The 22,652-nt window shown below is 34.6% G+C and overlaps 1 protein-coding gene across 1 annotated transcript in view; it reads left to right on the plus strand.

Moving 5' to 3' along the window:
• The first annotated feature begins 2,183 nt into the window (after positions 1–2,183).
• The window catches only part of LOC6033089 (AP-1 complex subunit gamma-1), a 109,262-nt gene continuing 88,793 nt past the window's right edge, over positions 2,184–22,652 (plus strand). Inside the window, exons 1-2 of the mRNA XM_038260492.1 lie at positions 2,184–2,329; positions 12,857–13,518. Coding sequence (XP_038116420.1) covers positions 13,463–13,518 — 56 coding nt within the window. The 5' untranslated portion in view covers positions 2,184–2,329; positions 12,857–13,462. The remainder of the gene's footprint in view (positions 2,330–12,856; positions 13,519–22,652) is intronic.

Consider the following 22,652-nt stretch of genomic DNA (forward strand, 5'->3'; position numbering starts at 1 on the left):
CAGTGTGAGCTGTAATTGAACGTCATAGTGCTGATATGGCGACAGACATATATCGGCACTAAGCGCTTCAGTTTTTTTCTAAAAGAGGATTTGGAGCGGATGCCAATTAGGTCCAGTTAGGAGACTTTTAAAAACATATCTAGAGTTTTTTTGAATGGTCCAATGAACACATTTTTTTTTGTACTTTTTGGTTATTTTTTAAGCAAAGCAAAACATTATAATTTAGATTATCGGATCTCTTGAAACAAAAGTCTACATATTTCAGCAGCAATAAATAGTTTCGAAAACCTCATTATCTTGATTTCTAGCTTTCTTTAAAATTGACAAAATAAAATAAAATACCAAGAGTACCAGCTACAAAACTTTTTACCGCAAAGGTCATTGTGTAAAAGAGAGCTGAATAAATGATTTTTTGAGAAAGTCGCTTTAATTTTATTGAACAACGTAATATTGAACCTGTTCTTTTTGCCTTCCTCACTGAGGTAAGGCTATAATCCTGCTCTAAAAATGAACTTTGTATAAAAACGTCGTAGACCCACCTTCATGTATACATATCGACTCAGAATCGAAAGCTGAACAAATGTCTGTGTGTATGTGTGTGTGTATGTGTGTGTGTATGTATGTATGTGACCAACAAACTAGCTCATGTTTCTCGGCACTGGCTGAACCGATTTGACCCGTATCTGTTGCATTCGACTTGGTTTAAGGTCCCATAGATCGAGTTTTATACAGATTGAAGTTTCGATAAGTAGTTCAAAAGTTATGTATAAAAATGTGTTTTCACATATATCCGGATCTCACTTAAATGTATGTAAACTATGTCCGGGTCCACCATCCGACCCATTGTTGGTTAGGTTATCAAAAGACCTTTCCAACGAGTCCAAAACATTGATGATCTGGCAACCCTGTCTCGAGATATGCCCACTTAAGTGATATTGATGTACTTTTTGGAAGCCGGATCTCACTTAAATGTATGTAAACTATGTCCGGATCCACCATCCGACCCATCGTTGGTTAGGTTATCAAAAGAGCTTTCCAACGAATCCAAAACATTGAAGATCTGGCAACCCTGTCCCGAGATATGTCCACTTAAGTGATATTTATGTACTTTTTGGATGCCGGATCTCACTTAAATGTATGTAAACTATGTCCGGATCCACCATCCAACCCATCCTTGGTTAGGTTATTAAAAGACCTTTTCAACGAGTCCAAAACATTTAAGATCTGGCAACCCTCTCTCGAGATATGCCCACTTAAGTGATATTGATGCACTTTTTGGAAGCCGGATCTCACTTAAATGTATGTAAACTATGTCCGGATCCACCATCCGACCCATCGTTGGTTAGGTTATCAAAAGAGCTTTCCAACGAATCCAAAACATTGAAGATCTGGCAACCCTGTCCCGAGATATGTCCACTTAAGTGATATTTATGTACTTTTTGGATGCCGGATCTCACTTAAATGTATGTAAACTATGTCCGGATCCACCATCCGACCCATCGTTGGTTAGGTTATCAAAAGACCTTTCCAACGAGTTCAAAACATTGATGATCTGGCAACCCTGTCTCGAGGTATGGCCACTTAAGTGATATTTATGTACTTTTTTATTCCGGATATTAAAAATAGATGAAATTTTTGTACAATTCCATCATATCAGCCATTGTTGGTAATAAGTGAGGAAGGCTCCAACCACATAGGTGGATTAAGTTAGTTTTTTTTTTCAACAATCTGATTGCTTTGAAAACATTTCAAAACATCGTGGTATAATATGGCAGTTAATTTGATAAATAATGCTAGAAACCTCATATTTGTTCTCTAATTAAAAATTTACAGTTTTGCATTACTTTATGCTTTTAAAAATATGTAAACGGGGTAATATGTTAAAACATTTTTGAAATATTGAATTAATAAAAAGTTAATCAACATTTTTTCAGCTTCAAAATTATGTCGAATTTCGAAAAACTTCGTCATAAAATTCCGATCAATATTCAACGAAATATTCCAACAAAAGCTCCAGTAACCAAAGTATTCCATCTGTCGTAACCATCTGTGACCTCCACCACCCACTTCTACCTCCGCTTCCCCATTTATCAAAACCAACCGAAGCTGCCGAGACCCGGTGTGTTCGCCAAGCCGATGATAACGCGTTGGAAAAGCCGAAGTTGGTTTAGTCGTTGCCTACTACCAGCGTTAGTATCGTCGTCCTTCGCCGTCAGTGGGAAACCGTTGCTCAAGTGGAACAGACCGGTATCGAGTGTGAGCGTGTGTCCGACTAGAGTTGGCGAAGAAAAGGACGAAATTTCGACGTCGTGGTCGTCGTCCTAATCCGGTTAGTGTTGCAATATTTGGTGTGTTTTTTTTCCCTCCATGTGTCACCGCTGTGGAGGTGCACTCGAGCCACAGGAAATTCATCTTGCAAATGTACACGTAGGAAAAAAAAAGTGGAAAACCCATCGAAGCAACCCGCGGCGAGTCATTTTCCGCGATTGAATTGCAATCAGGTGGAAAAGGCGGGCAACGTGGGTTGCCTAACGAAGGGGGCATTTGAGGGGGCGCCCCAGTGTAGGCAATCGAACGAAAGTGGGCAGCTGGAGAAGTGAATTCTATTTGTATGTGATTAAATTCTGGAAGCAACACCAGAAAAAAAGAGAAAATACACAGTGATCTGGAAAAAAAGGTGAAATTCAATTAAAAGAAAAGCACGTCTCCAATTAGCCGAAAGGGGGGCGGCCCGCACGGGTTGGCCAAACAGAGCCCGGAATCCATAAATCGAAATCGAAAGTGCCATTATCGTGCCGGCCGGAACCGGGGTTGGAATTGGGACGTGAAAGTGGCGCGGAGGACGATAATTGCGCGCGCCAAGAGTGCCGCTGATCGGTATCGGACCTACTCGGGACAAGAGAAAATTTTCCGGTAAAGTGCGAATTTTCAAGCTTTTAACGGCTGTTTAACAGGACGGAGGGGGGCAAGGTGGTTTCGCGCGCGCTAAAGATAAAGGATATCGAAAATATGAAACACTGGCCCCGAATAACGAGTTGTGGAGAGCAAACATTTTGCTTATGGATAACGAGGAAAATATCAAAAAGCGGATATTTTTGCACCGGCATGTGGTATCGAGCATGATTGAAAAGCATGGAGATGTGTTTCGCGTAAAAATAACATTTATCCACATTGTGATGGTTTGCCAATACCAGCTGGGACACCATTTTTATCTCCATTCATGACGGATTGAACCGGATCAAGGATGAGGAAATCAATGAAAATCATACAAACAGTTTTAAAACACGAGTTGTATTATTGTTTAAATTTGAACATATTTCACAGTTATTGTTTAATAAATTGTTTTATTTCAATTATCAATCACTGTTTGAAAATAGTAGTTTATGCAACAAGTTGCAAAAAGAGGATTTTTTCAGCAAGAGTCGTACAGTCGAAAAGTAACACTTTTCAACATTTTTTGATTTAAACGGTTTATTGACAAAATACATGAAAATTTGACATAAAATTTCACTCGGTGTGTGTTTTTTGGAATTGCAAAAAATGTTGTATGGAACTCGTTGGAAAACTTGATTTTTTCAGCACTCTTCGTATTTATCCAACTCGGTGAACCTCGTTGGATAAATGTACAACTCGTGCTGAAAAAATCCTCTTTTTGCAACATGTTGCATAAACTACTACTGCAACTCTGTTGTGAAACCTTGTTCTGAAATGTACTTGCCAGCATCAATTTCAGTGCTTCAAAAATAATCCATTCCGTACTTGTATTGAAAAAAAAAAACTTTTCGATACTGTTTTGAAGTTTGATACTTCCCGGGCAGACGGTAATAACAAAATTCATGCCATTTCAATAACAAATACTGTTAAAATAACAAAAAGTGTTATGGAATCTTCTTGCAAAATCCATTTTTGCATAAGAGTTTAATAACAGTTTATGTTATCATAACAAAATTTGTTATTGGTCTGATATTGGTGGAGAGCCAAAACAACTTGGGAATAACATTTTTTGTTATGGAAGAATACCTCCAACCGTTATTGGGATGATCGGATTAGTTGTTAAAATAACAAAAAATAATAACAAAGATTTGTTCGAAAAATAACTCAAAATGTTATTAGTCTGTTATTACAATAACAATCCAATAACAAAAAAATCATAACGGCGAATAACAAATCTTGTTATGAATAACAGAAAATGTTATTGGCCTAGTATTTTCAAATATCAAAAAATGTTATTCCCAAGTTATTTCCGTCTGCTCGGGTTACCTTAACGGCAAATAACATCAAACGTTTCAGAGCAATTCTCTACGAAATCGATCTTTTTTTCATCCGACTGAAACTTTTTTGGTGCTCGGTAAGCCCAAAGAAGCCATTTTGCATCATTGGTTTGTCCATATAATTTTCCATACAAATTTGGCAGCTGTCCATGCAAAAATGAAATATGAAAATTCAAAAATCTGTATATTTGAAGGAATTTTTTGATCAATTGGTGTCTTCGGTAATATTGTTGGTATCGATAAGGACAACACTGAAAAAAAAAGATAAATGGTAAAAAATTTGGTGATTATTGTCACTAAAACTTGATTTGCACAAAAATGATATGTTTAAGGGGACATCAAATGCCAACATTTCAGAAATACCCAGAATGTGTAACAAATCTTTGGCTGAGTTATGAATTGTTGAATCAATAATGTGTTTTTTCAAAAAATCGAAATATCGATCACAAACAAATTTTAACCTAAGGGACCATCCATAAACCACGTGGACACTTTTTTGGGAATCTGTAACCCCCCCCCCTCGTGGACAATTGTCCATACGAAAAAAATCTTTTCTGTATGGATCGTGGACAATCGCAAAACCCCCTAAAGTGTCCACGTGGTTTATGGATGGTCCCTAATTTGTCTATGTAATATAAAAGTTTTCAAGTTGTAGCAATTTTTAAGTAGGTTTTTTTTTAGCATAGTCGCAGTTGCTCGTTTTTAAGAATAAGTGTCGATGTTTGCTCAAAACCTGAGAAATTTTTCTATATTTTGCTTTCTTGAACTTTGTATCAACGTCCCCAAGTTGCTGAGATATTTCCATGCAAAGATTTAAAAACTGGAAAATTGATGTTTTCTAAGTCCCACCCAAACAACACACCATTTTCTAATGTCGATATCTCAGCAACTAATGGTCCGATTTTCAATGTTAAAATATGAAACATTCGTGAATTTTTTCAATCTTTTCGAAAAAAAACTATTTTTTAATTCAAGACTAACATTTCAATTGGGTGAAATATTGAAAGTTTGGCCCTTTTGAAATGTTAGGCTTGAATAAAAAATGAAAAAAGTTTCAGCCAAATTTAAAGCTACAAAAAAACGAATGACCGAAATCTCAGAGAATTGCTCTTTACTGAAAAGCCACAGCTCACAGTGGTCGGAAACGCAAATTTAGCAGGAATAATTTATTTCCGCTTCAGGGATGCATTTTCGAGCTTCGGTGTCTAAGAAGCATTTGTTAAGAATAAAATTCTACATCTTTTGGTCAAAACGATATTAGGGTGGCCCAACAATTTCAAATATTTTCAAAATTTATCTTCGCTTCTAGATGAGATAGAGGTGTACTTTCTTCAACAGTATTGTAGTACTAGCCATTTCAAACAACTTTGTCGAAGACACCAAATCTCTATCTCTTAATCTGATCATTCTACAGCATTTTATGTGAAAAGCAGTAGGGTGGCCCATCAAAAAAGTGTTTTTATTGCGTATCTTTTTTGCATTATTTTTATGCATTATTTTTATTTTTATGATCATTATTTGCATCTTTAGGTAAAAAGATATAAATTGGAAATGGATCCTCGTATTGGCATTATTATACAAAGTGACTCCTTTTGTCAAACAAAATGCATGGAGAGTTTTATCCTATTAAAAAAAATATAAATAAAAGTCGATTTACAAAAACGTAAAGAAATACTAAAATCTTTAATCTTTTTATTTTCTAATTAATTTGAGCCACCCTAATCAGATATCATATCCTCAGCTGCTTTACTATTTAAAACAGGTTATGTATTTTAATTTTATTTTATATTTTTCTTTCCATTCGAATTAAAAAAAATCATATCTTATAAGAGTGAACGAATATGAACCACCCTAGGTCATCTAAGACCACCCTAGTTGCCATAAAAACCAGGCAAACCAAGCAAACCAATTTTTCCTGCATTTGAGCTCACTAAGAGCAGTTTTGATACTGATTAATGCGACATTCATGTAAATTTTCTCATAGAGCATGGTACAAAATCTCATAAAATGACCATTTTTAAATCGCTGTAACTTGGATTTAAGAAAAACCCTTTTGAGATGTTATATTCATATTAAAGAACAAGTTTTGAGCTTTCAGATGCACCACAGAGCGTATTTTTTTGTGTCCCCCTCGAAAAGATACAAACATTTGAAAAAGGCCTATTAAAAACTTTAAAAACGCTGTAACTTTTTACCAAAACGACCTAGCGACTTCGTTGACATTCCAAAAGACGCGTATTTTTATGCTCTAAATATGTCCGGAAGACACCAAAATTGCCAAAAATAATGCAAAAAAGGTACGCAATAAAAACACTTTTTTGATGGGCCACCCTACTGCTTTTCACATAAAATGCTGTAGAATGATCAGATTAAGAGATAGAGATTTGGTGTCTTCGACAAAGTTGTTTGAAATGGCTAGTACTACAATACTGTTGAAGAAAGTACACCTCTACTCATCTAGAAGCGAAGATAAATTTTGAAAATATTTGAAATTGTTGGGCCACCCTAATATCGTTTTGACCAAAAGATGTAGAATTTTATTCTTAACAAATGCTTCTTAGACACCGAAGCTCGAAAATGCATCCCTGAAGCGGAAATAAATTATTCCTGCTAAATTTGCGTTTCCGACCACTGTGCACAGGAGAGTAAAATTCACTGTAAAGGGGTTTCACGATTTCACATAACTTTTAATCTGATTTTCATTGTTAATATAGAAATCTTTGTGAAGAATTCAAATCCAAATTAGGCCCATTTTTAAATAGGCTGAAACATATTTTTTCGATTTTAAAAGTCTCTTAAGAAAATAAACGGGAATTTCATAGTGTTTTAATAAAAAGTTTTTTGAAAAGAGAACAATATAAAAAAATGTTTCTATGAACGTAAATTAATCTCTAAATAGATAAAACCAGAGAAAGGAAGGATGATCTTAAAAATTCCACAGATTTTTCAATTACAAACTAAATTATATTAAAAAAATAAGTTTTAATAATATTTTCTTTTAAATAATACTCAAACAATTAAAAACTCGTTTCTCTGCGTAAATTTTTCGTTGAAGTCCCTCTTTTAATCTTCTTAAACTATTCTTAAAATTAACAAAAATGATATTGGGAATTTAACTTTTAAGAAGATAATATTGCAAAGAAGGTAAATTCTGCATAGAGTCGATTTCCTGGATTGTCTCCATCATAACTTACAACTTTGCTGAAGATACTTGCGAACCAATGATGCAAAATATCTTGTTTGATCACATGGAAGCTCCTCAAAAAGTTTCAGCTAGCACTAAAAAAAAAAAAACAAATAAAATCAATTTCCATTTTTTTGTGTGGAGAATTGGTATGTTCTTTTCAGGGATGCCAGATACACAGATTTGTCTGTGTTTCACAGACTTTTGAGCTTGTGCCAGACATTTTTTGAGGTACACAGACTTTTAAAAAACTTCATTGAATTAATATTTTGTAATCTTTTTCGTCGAAACTTATTTCATTAGACTTCAAATGCTTAAAAACGCGATTTCTGATCGATTTCAATGACTGTGAATTGATATATTTGAATTATAGACAAATGCACAGACATACACAGACTTTTTTACAGACATTTCAAAAAACCAAGTGGCATCCCTGGTTCTTTTGTGCATGAATAACATTGGAAATTTTTTAAAAAGTATTTTTCAAATACACAATTTTATTTATTTGAGATTGAATTATTTTACTTCAAAAACTGATCAAAATGGGTTGATGGGTGATGGTTAAACCGAAATTTAGATCATTTCGACGTCGCACAGTGAATCCTCTCCGAACAAAGGTGTGACAAAATTAAAAAATGCCAGGTATTCTACCAAATATGTCATATATGGGTGATTTTGGGCAGCTGAATTCAAAAAACACATTTATTTTTTCATGAAATAAAATCTAAGTACATTAGGGTGGTGCATAAATATTTATTTTTGAAATATTTTTTTTAATTTATGAAATTGTATTTTTTATATCAATAGTAGCTTGGAATTTTGATTGTGTGTGTGTGTGTAAATCTTAACAAATAAATTGTTAGGGTGGTACTATATCACAATGATCCATAACCGAAATTTTGTTAAACCAAATTCGTAGATACCACACTTTTAAATAACAGCTTTGTCATCTTCAGGGGTCAGTACAGTAGTAACGTTAGATTGGTCCAGTTAATAGGGTGTCCCAAAATTTGTGTATTTGAGGAAAAGTGTTATAAAAAACTTCATCATCCCGGTACGAGAATCGAACTCACGGCCTCTGGATTGGAAATTCAGCACGCTGCTAGTCGAAACCCATCCCCTACAGGTCAGTATTCCCAGTGAGTAGAATTACTCTTTGAAGGGATCTGACTTTGCCGAGCCAGACAGGAATCAAACCCATCACCTTCCGCTTACAAGGCGAAACCCGTAACCTCACGGCCACGGAAGCTCGGTTATTTGTCTTCTATGAGATTATCATCACATTTTAACTCTGCACATTTTAGTAGTATCTGGTAGAAAAGGTAGAAAAAGATCTGAAGACATTTCTAGATTTTTTTTAAAGGTCCTATAAACATATGAAACACAATAAATTAAAGGACCTTTAAAAAAACTCTAGATTTTTGTTGAGGCCAACGAAAATTTCATTTCAAGTTTTTATCTCGTTCCCCTTTCGAATATTTACCAAATACTATTGCACCCTAGTATTACAAAGATAAACCTACAAAATTAATAAATTATCAACTTTTTTTGCATTAGAGTTATTAATTAGAGTAATTTGTGATACATTTTAATTTAAAAAGTTGAAAATAAAGTTTAAATTTTATTTTTATTTAATTTCCCATCTTCCCTCTTCTCTTCATCCACGATTAGAGCCAAGGTCTACTCTGCTTTTTATGTACTAAGCTGCACATAAAAATAAGTAAGGTGAGCAATTCTCTGAGATTTCGGTCATTCGATTTTTTTTGTATTTTTTAATCCGGCTGAAACTTTTTTGGTGCCTTCGGTATGCCCAAAGAAGCCATTTTGCATCATTAGTTTGTCCATATAATTTTCCATACAAATTTGGCAGCTGTCCATACAAAAATGATATGTGAAAATTCAAAAATCTGTATCTTTTGAAGGAATTTTTTGATCGATTTGGTGTCTTCGGCAAAGTTGTAGGTATAGATATGGACTACACTGAAAAAAAATTATACACGGTAAAAAAATTTTGTGATTTTTTATTTAACTTTTTGTCACTAAAACTTGATTTACAAAAAAACACTATTTTTATTTTTTTTTATTTTTTGATATGTTTTAGAGGACATAAAATGCCAACTTTTCAGAAATTTCCAGAATGGGCAAAAAATCTTTGACCGAGTTATGATTTTTTGAATCAATACAGATTTTTTCAAAAAATCGAAATATTGGTCGCAAACATTTTTCAACTTCATTTTTCGATGGAAAATCGAATTTGCAATCAAAAAGTACTTTAGTGAATTTTTGATAAAGTGCACCGTTTTCAAGTTATAACCATTTTTAGGTAACTTTTTTGAAAATAGTCGCAGTTTTTCATTTTTTTTAAATAGTGCCCATGTTTGCCCACTATTGAAAAAAAATATTTTTGAAAAGCTGAGAAAATTCTCTATATTTTGCTTCTTCGGACTTTGTTGATACGATCTTTAGTTGCTGAGATATTGCAATGCAAAGGTTTAAAAACAGGAAAATTGATGTTTTCTAAGTCTCACCCAAACAGCCCACCATTTTTCAATGTCGATATCTCAGCAACTAATGGTCCGATTTTCAATGTTAATATATGAAACATTTATGAAATTTTCCGATCTTTTCGAAAAAAATATTTTCAAAAATTTAAAATCAAGACTAACCTTTCAAACGGGCCAAACATTCAATATTACGCCCATTTGAAATGTTAGTCTTGATTTTAAATTTTTAAAAATATTTTTTTCGAAAAGATCGGAAAATTTCACGAATGTTTCATATTTTAACATTGTGAATCGGATTTATAGTTGCTGAGATATCGACATTAGAAAATGGTGGGTTGTTTAGGTAAGACTTAGAAAACATCAATTTTCCTGTTTTTTAACCTTTGCATGGCAATATCTCAGCAACTATGGGTCGTATCAACAAAGTTCAATAAAGCAAAATATAGAGAATTTTCTCAGTTATTCAAAAATATTTTTTTCAAAAGTGGGCAAACATGGGCACTAATTTTAAAAAATGAAAAACTGCGACTATTTTCAAAAAAGTTACCTAAAAATGGTTATAACTTGAAAACGGTGCACTTTATCAAAATTTCACTAAAGTACTTTTGATTGCAAATTCGATTTTACATCGAAAATGATGTTGAAAAATTTTGCGAACAATATTTCGATTTTTGAAAAATCTGTATTGATTCAAAATTCATAACTCGGTCAAAGATTTTTGCCCATTCTGAAATTTCTGAAAAGTTGGCATTTTATGTCCTCTAAAACATATCAAAAATAAAAAAATTAAAAATAGTGTTTTTGCAAATCAAGTTTTTGTGTCAAAAGCCAAATAAAAATCACCAAAATTTTTTTACCGTGTATCATTTTTTTCAGTGTAGTCCATATCCATACCTACAACTTTGCCGAAGACACCAAATCGATCAAAAATTCCTTCAAAAGATACAGATTTTTGAATTTTCACATATCATTTTTGTATGGACAGCTGCCAAATTTGTATGGAAAATTATATGGACAAACTAATGATGCAAAATGGCTTCTTTGGGCATACCGAAGGCACCTAAAAAGTTTCAGCCGGATTAAAAAATACAAAAATTAAAATTAAAGAAAAAAGACCGATTCCGTAGAGAACTGCTCAGGTAAGGTAAGACTTTTTGGAAGATTTTTTGGGACAGTTGAAAAAAAAATCTTGCATGGTTAGATTGGGTCATACAAATTTTAGCAATTTTGTATGACTGTATCTCACCCACCAGACCCAATGTCACCCTGACGACGATATTCATTAAAATGTTTGCAATTGTTCATTAACTATGTTTATCACTGCCCGCATCACTTTGTTCCAATAATTCTTCACGCAGATACACATCGTAGCTTGTGTGCTATCTTGTGACACCTCCTATCTTTTTCAGCAGACGGGTCACAAGATAGCACACAAGCACATGTGAAATTTTACAATAGAAAGTATTTTCGCCGTTGAAGTTTTCAGTCATTCCAAGAGGAATATTTAACCAAGTCATAAAAAAGACGAGGGGGGGGGGGGTTCTTGGTACACATAAGAAATCCAAAATCCAGTATTATTTTAGTACATTTGTTCAATTCTTGAATATGAAGAAAGATCACAAGGCGATTGCCATATCTGACTTTTTGATCCGATTCGTGAATAGAGTAGAGTAGATCCACTTTGACTTTTTTAAGAAACATGCAAATTTTGATCTTTCGAGCAAGTATGAGCAAAATTTGCTATACACTGTCTGAAAGTACATTAAATTTCACGACAGAAACTGCATACGGGACTTTGGTCACACCCGTACAAAATTGTTCCTGAATGGTTGAAATTTGAAAAAATCTTGAAAATAGTTAATGCTTTCTTTCGTTTGAGTAGCTTAATAGAGGGGAGGGGTCAATCAAAATTCCAAGGATAGTAAAATTAACAACTTTTAAATACCTTTCGAATGCAGCCAGAAGAATCAAATTTGGCTTAAAATTGGCTGAGTTATGCAAGTTTTAAGAAAAAATATTTTTTGCGAATTTTGAAGTTTCAGTCAGCTACTAGAAATAACAAAAATGTCTGCACTCTCAAAGCCGCCAAAAATTCAAATTACATCTAATCTTGCTCAACATTTGGGAATGAGTTTTTGAAGGTATGAGAAAAAATAGAAAAATACTAACACTGCTGAAATTTAACTTTCATTTTTTGATTTTTGTCACACCTATATCCACTGTGCGTCGTCGTGCTATCTTGTCGCACCCGCCCTTTGGACGTACCGATATAAACGCTTTTTAATGTTTGACCTTGGATAAACAAAAACGAAAGCACGCAATGCAAACAATAACAAACATGTTTTGTTTCGCTGACCATTATGTGCATTGTCCCGAAGTTTGGTAGAAGTTGGTTGCTGGAGTCCCGAGTTATAATTACAAATGTTTACGGTAGTCTAACTTGTACGTGTGTCAAACGCGTTCTGACCTGAATTCCCTTTGGCCAGTTGTCGCACTTACATCAATTTTCAGGGAGTGACAAGATAGCACGACAAGGTTGAAACTACTTTCATATGTAAAGTGACAAAAATGCACGGAGTTTTTTCGGATTTCGTTTGCCCCTATTCGATTATCCAAAATCGTTGTAAAAAAGTCATTACGGCAGATCGAGGTGCCAGATAATACACAATTTTCAACTTTTTCTAAGTTCAGAGAAATAATAAAAATAATCAAAGCCATTTTTACGCAAACAAAATTTCGTATGAATATTTAAATTTACAAATATAATTGACTTTTGATAAACCGATTCTTTCCACCATAAAATACACAAAATAAATAAAAAACAAAAAATATTTGTATTTATCATATTGAAAACAACACCAGTTCCTATAATTTCCGTTTCTTCCCCTCCTCAACAGCAGCAGTGTAACCTAGCAAACATTTCGTCAAAATCAAGTTCAATTTCGTCGCCGTATCGTCGTCACATTCGTATCAGAGATAGACAGAGACAGGCCCAGATAGGAAATTTGAACTCCAAGCTTCAGGCAGAGTGAATCATGAAGTGAAATTCAAACACAAGTGTTTCGGTTTCGTTTCGTTTCAACAGTGAGAGGATATTCATTCAGTTCGTGTTTTGGCTTGGTTTCGCCGTGGTGTTCCACGCGATCGAGGGTGGAAAAATTTAATTAAAAAAAGTCCCAGGAAAAAAAATTGTGAGTGAGTGAAAGCCAACCCAGAAAAGCTCGCCATATTTCTATTCTGTGCGACCACGACCACGTGTTCATTGAAGCGGAAAACTCGCCAACCAAAGCAAAGAAGGAAAAAACGAAGAAAAGGAAAAAAACAACCATTTTTTCGCGCCATTTCATCACGTGGCGTGGCGTTCTTCTTCGCCGTTCTAACTTGCATCCTTTTCGTGCGGAGCAAAAGATCCACGTGGGAGTAAAAGGGACGACTTTCCCACGAGACGCGAACCCCCTCCCTCAAAGAACCAGTCAGTCAGTCAAGCTAGTCAGCTGGGCACAATGTACCCTTATTACGAAGCTGAATGGAGCATTCTGCCGCCGGAGCACAATCGAAGGTAATGTTATATATTCATAATAATAGTTATTCATGGGTTTTTCACTTCTTCTTCATCTTCATTTTTTTTTTTTTTGAAGAGTTTGGGAGCCGAACAGTGAAAATAATGGGTGGATTGGGGGAAATGACTGGTGTAGGCGGAAATTTTGTGCTGTTCCACCTGTAAACTCAAGGTTTTTTTTCTCTCATTTGGAAAAGCAGCGATGAGAATGTTCAGCCAGAAGGCAAATTAGATACACATTTTTAAATGCAATTTTTATGCAGCTGATTTTGTCTACGCTTCTACACAAAAGGAACTCTAGAATGCTAAGATTTGTTATAAGGTCACAATGAGAATTACTGTGTACGAATTGCATGGCATTGTTGCCGGGAATGTTTCTAATTGTGTGCAGTGTCTGCGGCACACTCTGAAATGCCGCGCGGCGTGTACCTTCGAGAGAAACGGACAATATTTTCTCTTGCTTGAAAAATCTTTTTCTGCATGGTCCTCTTCCAGTTGTCAATATGTTCATTTCTGGAGCAACATTTGAAAAGGGCGCAAGGGCTGTTTACCGCTTCCATTTTTTTTTTGAAAAGTTTTTTTTTGAAAATATTTTGAAAATTTTTAAATCAATACTAGCATTTTAAATGGGCATAATATTCAATGTTTGGCCCTTTTAAAATGTTAGTCTTGATTTAAAAAAATTCTAAATATTTTTTCGAAAAGATCGAAAAATTTCACGAATGTTTCATGTGTTAACATTGAAAATTGAACCATTAGTTGCTGAGATATCGTCATAAGAAAATGGTGGGTTGAAATTTTTTTTTGAAATTAAATATGTCTTTATTGAACTTCCTTATAATAATTACATTTCATTTACATTCTAAGTGGTATGGCTACATGCTCTTCATCTTTGTTATATTTTTCGTTTTCTTATTAACTGTTCACATTCATTTATTTACTTCAAATTGTTTTACATTTTTGCATTGAATCGAATACATTTGGGTAAAAAAGAAAAAAAAAATCACTTTAACAACTAATCCTAGCTTAAAACTAAAAAAGCAAATTCATTGAATTATTCAAAATCATTAGAACGAGTAAACTACGAACTGTATTTTAAGATGAATGCTCCAAGCGTTCTTACTTGTTCCTGGCGAGTTTTGCAACCACGCAGTGTTGTTGTCATCTCGATGAAAATGTTCAGAAGTTCTTGTGGTGAAAACAGGTCACTACTGCCTTCATCCGTTGATGCTGGTTGGTTTTCCTCGGTTGCTGACTGAAGCCAGGAGGTGTTGTATTCTCTGCAACTTTTGCCGCTGATTCAACGGCAATGGCTGCAGATTTGGAACCACTCGAACAGATCCCGCTCCAGGTGACGCCAAAGCAGGAAAATCCACGTCCGTGAAAGTTGGTGGTGTTTTGCGACGATTTGGTTGGTGCCTCGTCGTTGCTTGCTGCCGAATTTTCACAAACTCAGCACGTTTTGGGCAGCTTCGATTCTTGGTCGAATGGTCGCCGCCGCAATTGAAGCATTTGGCTTCAATGTTCTCGTTGATTGTTTCGCATGCTTGAGTTTTGTGCTCACCTCCGCAGGTTGCACAACGACTCTTGATGAAACAGTTCCTTCCACCATGCCCAAACTGCAAACAGTTCGAACATTGCGTCACGTCACGGTGCACTGGACGATAACGTTCCCAAGTCACGATGATGTTGAAAATTGCCCGAACTGCTTTCAGCTCAGACGGCGTTGTCGATCCTTTCTCGAGATGAACCAGGTACAGTTGATCACGATACTTGATGTCCTTGTTGTGTCTCGTCATCTTGAAGACTTCGATCACGTTCAACTTAAGAGTTTTGAGCTCTTCTTTCAGCACATTCACATCCATGTCGTACAGGCCACGGAGGACCTGTTTCATGGGGCGTTTACCTGGATCGTCATGGCTGTAGTATTCAATCTTTGTGTTGTTCAGGAAATCCCGAACGTAGTTGTAATCCTTTCTGGTAGGTAGCAGAATTTTGAGTCCATCAGCACACAAGCGAATGGAAGCTCGTAAAGCACCAGATTTGATAAATCCGGTCAGCCACTTTCGCACCGAATCCGATGACGATGTTTTCACAAAAATGGGTGGCAACTTTTCCCGTCGTTCAAATTCTTCCTTCTCACTCACGTCCACAGGGAGGGTAGCGAACTGGTTTCCAGACAACTTTTGAGCGTCCTTGCTCAAACTGCCTGGCTTTGCAGGTAGCGCTTCGGCATTCTTTAGCTTCTTCAAATCTGCCGATCCTGCTGGTGAGGACCGCCTCTTTTTCTTGCCGTGAGGCATTTTTTGCACTTTTTAGCACTTTTTTGGTTTGTGAGGGACGCACGTCTGACTCGCTTCTCTGCTGATCGCAGACTCGAAAAAGAAAATGGTGGGTTGTTTTGGTGAAATATAGAAAACTTCAATTTTCGTGTTTCTTTTTCTTAAAGCGGCTTTATCTCAGCAACCCGATGCCCAATCTTCAATGTCTCTTAGACAATTTTATAGCAAATTTTCTGAACTTTTCAAAAAAAATATTTTTAGAAATGGTCAATCATGGTCACTATTTTTAAAAATCGAAAAACTGCAAATATTTCGCTGAAATCAAACTTTCGGTGGCTATATCTTGAAAACGGGGCCCTTTATCAAAAAATCTGTAAAGTAATTTTCGATTGCAAATTCAATTTTGCAGAAATAAATGAGGTCAAAAAATGTTTATGTATGAAATTTCGATTTTTTCCAAAAATCACCAGTTTTTCAAAAAATCATAACTCGGCGGCAGATTTTTTGACCATCACGGCGTATTTTCTAGAACAAACATTTCAGGAAAAAATAGTCATCGCTACTTTCAAATGTGTCTTATAGGAAATTTTCTCAGCTTTCCAATGCTTCTAAGAGCGAAATGATTCATCGAGAAATTTCTGAGATATCTATTTTTTAAGTTTTTTGATCTAAATTCCTTCATTATTTATTGGAAACTTTTAAATAACAGTTCTGGAAACTTGTCAAATTATGTTTTTTATGTGTGATTTATTCATCAAAATGTGCAAAATAAGACAAGAAACAACTTTGTAGAAGGTTGCAAATCTCTAAACATTTTGAAAATAATGTTTTAACTGATTTTTTGAACATGTTTGACTTATTCAGAAATGAAAAATATAAAACCGTAATAAAATATGTTTTCAACATGAATTAAAAGCTAATTACATAATTGTTATGTACAAGTATCACGTGTCTACTCTGATTTAACTGATACAACCGATTTTTTTTTGCAGATTTGAGATTGTTAAGGTTATTATTGGATTTTTATGAATAAATATGATATTTCCTTAATCAAATATGAACCAGGAACATGGATACAAAACATGATTTAAAATTGAAAATGTACTACAAATTACTGTTGCAAGCTTCAAAAGTCATATTCTCATGAGTATAAAATCAAGAAAAAAAATATTTATCTCTTGAAAATGCATTTAAAAGTAGGAGTAAAATTCGTGTGTTTTAACTCTGAAAGTTGAAAACAAACACACAAACACAAACAAACTATTTTTTTGGATAAAAAAAAATTAAATAGCATTTAATAAAAAAAATCAAACAAAAACTTCAATTCCAAACTAGTTGAACAAAAGTCAAGGTATTTGTAAAATGTTTTAAAAAGATAAGATTTATAACACTTCTATAATATTGTTGATTGCTTGATCATTTCACACAAGAAAAACTAAATAAAAAACAATTCATACTCATGAAAAATATTTCTCCTGAAGCTTGCAACAGTAATTTGTAGTTTAATTTTGAGTAAAAAACATGTTTTGTATCCATGCAACTGGTAAATATTTGGTTAAGGAAATATGATTTTTTTCAAAAAAATCTCAAACTTGCAAAAAAAATCGGGTTTATCAGCTAAATCCAAGCTAATCTAAGAAGACGAGTGATATTTGTTCACGAAAATTATGTAAAAATCTATTTTTTTTAAATATCTTTTAATACGATTTTATGATTTTCATTTCTGAATAAATCCCACATATTCAAAAAAATTTTATAAATGTTTAGCGTTTTGCAACCTTCTACAAAGTTGTTTCTTGTCTTATTTTGCTCATTTTGATGAGTAAATGTCACATAAAACACATCATTTGACAAGTTTCACAAATTGTTATTTATAAGTTTCCAATAAATAATAAAGGAATTAAGAACAAAAAACTTAAAAAATAGATATCTCAGAAATTTCCCGATGAATCATTTCGCTCTTAGAAGCATTGGAAAGCTGAGAAAATTTCCTATAAGACACATTTGAAAGTAGTGATGACTATTTTTTCTCCTTAAGGTTGCCCAGAAACACGCCGTGCCATGTTTCTCTATAGCTCAAAAGTTGCGGATTTTTGTCCCCTAAAACATCAAAAAATCTCGAAAATCAAAAAATACGTATTTTGGGAATTTGAGTTTTTGTGAAAAAAAAGTTAGTGAAAAAATCGGGAAATTTTTTTTCCGTGTACCTATTTTTTTTCTAAATATTCCTTAACAATACCTACAACTTTGCCGAAGACACCAAATTGATCAAAAAATTCCTTCAAAAGTTACAGATTTTCGAATATTTACGTACCATTTTTGTATGAACAGCTGCCAAATTTGTATGGAAATTTATATGGACAAACTAATGATGCAAAATGGCTTCTTTGGTCATAGGGAAGGCCCCCACAAAGTTTGAGCCAAATCAAAAAATACAAATAAAATCCATTTCCGGTTTTGGTTGAGAATTGCTCTATTGTTTTCAGTTTGGACCAATTTGCTTTACAAACAAATTTACAGTAATATTGAAAAATGATCAAGCTTAATCATGACTTCTGAAAGAAAAATCCTTTTTTTTTTGGTGGATATAACATGAACAAGCAACAGCAGAAAAATATAAAAATTCAAATAGCAAGCTATAGTCTCAAAATTTGCACGAATAAAGTTTTTTAAATGCATTTTACTCTAGTTCAGATGTTTTGCAATCATTAGTTTTCATTTTTTTAGGAAGGAACAGAAATGATTTTGTTGGCCAAAAATACGAATATTTTTGGCCAACTAAATTGGAATTGTTCGAACAGGAGCATTACATCTTTGTTATCAATTTTTATTAAATATAAAAAAATCATCGAAGATGGATTTTTTTTACTATGGAGCAGTTCTCTACGAAATCGACCTTTTTTTTTTGAATTTTAATTTTTGTATTTTTTAATCCGGCTGAAACTTTTTTGGTGCCTTCGGTATGCCCAAAGAAGCCATTTTGCATCATTAGTTTGTCCATATATTTTTCCATACAAATTTGGCAGCTCTCCATACAAAAATGATATATGAATATTCAAAAATCTGTATCTTTTGAAGGAATTTTTTGATCGATTTGGTGTCTTCGGCAAAGTTGGATTTGGTATTGATTTGGACTACACTGGAAAAAAAAATAATACACGGTAAAAATTTTTTAGTAATTTTTTATTTAACTTTTTGTCACTAAAACTCGATTTGCAAAACACGCTATTTTTATTTTTTTATTTTTTTATATGTTTTAGAGGACATCAAATGCCAACTTTTCAGAAATTTTCAGGTTGTGCAAAAAATCTTTAACCGAGTTATAAATTTTCAAATCATCACTAATTTTTTAAAAAATCGAAAAATTGGTCGCAAAAATTTTTCAACTTCATTTTTCGATGTAAAATCAAATTTGCAATCAAAAAGTACTTAAGTAAAATTTACATAAATTGCACCGTTTTCAAGATATAGCCATATTTAGGATTTTTTTCAATAGTCGCAGTTTTCAATTTTTTTAATTTAGTGTACATGTTTGCCCACTTTTGAAAAAAATATTATATTTTTCAAATGTTAGTCTTGATTTTAAAGAATTGAAAATATGTTTTTTGGAAAGATCGAAAAATTTCACGAATGATTCATATTTTAACATTGAAAATCGGACAATTAGTTGCTGAGATATCAACGTTAGAAAATGGTGAGTTGTTTGGGTGAGACTTGGAAAACATCAATTTTCCTTTTTTTAAACCTTTGCATGGCAATATCTCAGCAACTTAAGGTCGTATCAACAAAGTTCAAAAATAGAGAATTTTCTCAGCCCTTCAAAAAAAAAATTTTTTTTTCAAAAGTGGGCAAACATGTGCACTAATTTAAAAAAAAAACTTCGACTTTTTTCAAAAAAGTCACCTAAAAATGGCTATTGGAGAGCTCTGGCAACGCTTGCTGGATGCGGTAGAGTGCAAAATCGCGGTCGTTTATTTTTTCGATTTTTCGCTGCAAAAATACGATTTTTCTGGTTAAAAGTGGTATCAATCGTCGCGGAATTTGCTCGTGGTGTCGGAGAACATGGAGTTTTCCGATAAATTGTGGTTTTTTCGTTTTAATTGTTTCATCAAAGTTTTGCTCCTGCTGCGGCGGTGCCGATATTATTTGACTTTTTGACAGTTGCATACGCCTTCAGTGCTTGTGTGTGCGTGTGGTCAAGCAAAACTCGAGTTCTAGGGAGGTTCAAATTTAAACAAAAGATCGAATTTGCAAGAAATTTTCGTGATGAGAGAAAGTGAAAATGAGGAAAACAAATCTAATTCTAATCAAAGTGATCCAATGATGTGAGCCGGAATTTGAGAGCTCAAAGTGTTAACGGTGCGTCTTGTTGGTGTCCTACTGGAAACGCGTTTTTTCGGTGAAACCGTGATTATTTCGTTTTAGAGTCGGTGCGGATCGAATCGGTTTAATGTGCGCGTTTCGGTAGTTATGGAGTGACGCGGAAAAATATGCTTAGTGTTGATTTTTGGGATAATTTTGATGACCAAAATTGTTCCCCCAAGCCGAAGTCGACGAAAGAGTCGATGGAAGAGTCGCGACTCGCGAGTGTTTGTATTGGTATGGTTGCTGCTTAAGACTGAGGAGCCGGGCTGTGCGATCAAGGGATGAGAGGACGATTCCGACGTTGAGTGGCACAAATACTCTGGCTCGAGCCGGCTCTGCCGAATTGGTTGACCGGCTCGCTTGGCAGCGGAGTTGAGGGCGATGCGGCTTAATTCTTTCCTGACAAGGAAGCGGGTGAGAGCGTTCTTTTTGCACCTTTTATATTGGGTTGTGGGCTGTTATGTGTGGGTATGAGGGTGCATGCTAGTGTTGGTGGATAGTGCGGGTTTGCGTCAGTGGGGGGGGGGGATAGGAGAGAGAGTAAACAACATTGCGCGCTCTTTCGAAATAAAAGTCGATGAATGTGTTTGTCGACAGAAGAACTATAGTTTTTTGCCAATGCCGGGTAGACATAATTAAACAAACTTGCATGCAATATTGTATAGACGTAAACCAGAAGACAACTGATGAAAATATTCACTTCAAATTAAATTCCAATTGTGATTGTTTTGCTCGTAGTTCGTTTGATGCTATTAGACAGCTCAAGCCAGATTTCCACTACCATTTTTGCCGTTTATCTTCCCCACTTTGTGTGTGTGTGTGTGTGTGGGTTTTTTTTTTCTTTTTTTTTTCTTCAGCTTATTGTTCAGTTAGGAAGGATTAGGAATAAAAATAAGTGACAATATTTTGACCTACGATTCGGTCTTTCCACAGCCAGCTGTTTAAGAATGAATCGATTCTTATTAAACAAAATGTAATATGCGCTTATATATATTTTTTAAACTTTTATTTTTGTTTTATAGTAATTTGTAATTTTGTAATTTGTGAGCTTATTTATAACGATAACCAGTTAGTTTACAACTTTTTATTGTTCTCTGATGTTTAGCAGATGATTCGGATTTTGCTGTGTTATTTTCAGTCGCTTTCATGTGTGTGAATTGAAATATCTCCTTGAAATCGTGATTTCTGTGTCTGTGTATTATTTGTGATTCTTAGGTAAAGAGATTAGTGTAGTGCTTATGAGGACGCACAGTCCTGTTTTTTTTCGTGTTATTTTCGCCTCTTTTGTGTCGCTGTTTGTTTGCATGGGGTCTTCTTGGTCTTGGTCTTCTTCTTCTTTTTTTCAGTTTGTGCGTTCGTTGGCCGATGAGTTTTTCTGTTCTATTTATATAGTTTTCGATAGAAACGATCCGAATTTTTTTAAGTCCTTTCTATATCATCGATGATCGGAAGGCACGCCGACGAATATATTTTAAGGCATATGACATACACTCATTTTAATGAATGAAGCCCTTCCTACATCACCGTTGATCGGAAGGCACGACGACGAAGAATTTGTGGAGAATCTCGGTCGAATTAATACTATAAGGATTTGCAATTGTTTCACGGGAAGATTCGTTTTAAATTGCGGTAGCTAAATATAAATTATCATTCAATTCGACCATTCGTTTCCCGCGAATCACGGCGACATATTGTTTCAACGCGATTGTTCAAGTCCTTCAGATAATATCATAACTCATCAGTCATCAATTGGTCGCTCATCTTATAATAATTTAAAAGTATAAATAGTCTCAGGTCAACTCTACGTAAATATGTTACGCTGAGTTTAATATTTCACCTTTTAATCACACATAATTTTGATTCTATCTTTCCACAGCCGGCTGTCTAAGATTGAAACGTTTATGCTAAACTCAACACCAAATAACCGGTAACAGTCTCATCCGCATCATCCGATTGTTTGCCTTGAGAATACATAATACATCACCCTATTCAACGAAATTCATTGATTATTGGGCCACATCATCATCATCTATGATGAATCCTGGCCATTACCCTTCCCCACTAACAAAATCCCAAGTAGAAGTAGTTTTCCGGCACACGCGGGGGTGTGGATATCGTATAGAACCCACCCTTGGTAGCAGCCTGTGCTAACTAACATTCCCGTCCCAATCCCCCGAGATCTACAAACTGACATGACGGGCGCCGTTGGTGGCCAACGACTGTTTCCTATTCGCACCGGCTCTAGTTTTAATGATCGTGATGTTTTATCTTTTCAGCGCATTCATGCATGCTGTTGATAAGAGAAACATCATTTGATCGTTAAAGCGTGTGACCGGTTGTGCTGATGGGATATTACGGTCCTGTTCAGCAACGGAGAAGGACAACCATGGGTGGTCTCTCATGCTCATGCTCATGCTCAAAAGTCACCTAAAAATGGCTATAACTTGAAAACGGTGCACTTTATGAAAATTTCACTACAGTACTTTT

Source organism: Culex quinquefasciatus, chromosome 3 (assembly GCF_015732765.1).
Source record: "Culex quinquefasciatus strain JHB chromosome 3, VPISU_Cqui_1.0_pri_paternal, whole genome shotgun sequence".
NCBI lineage: Eukaryota > Metazoa > Arthropoda > Insecta > Diptera > Culicidae > Culex > Culex quinquefasciatus.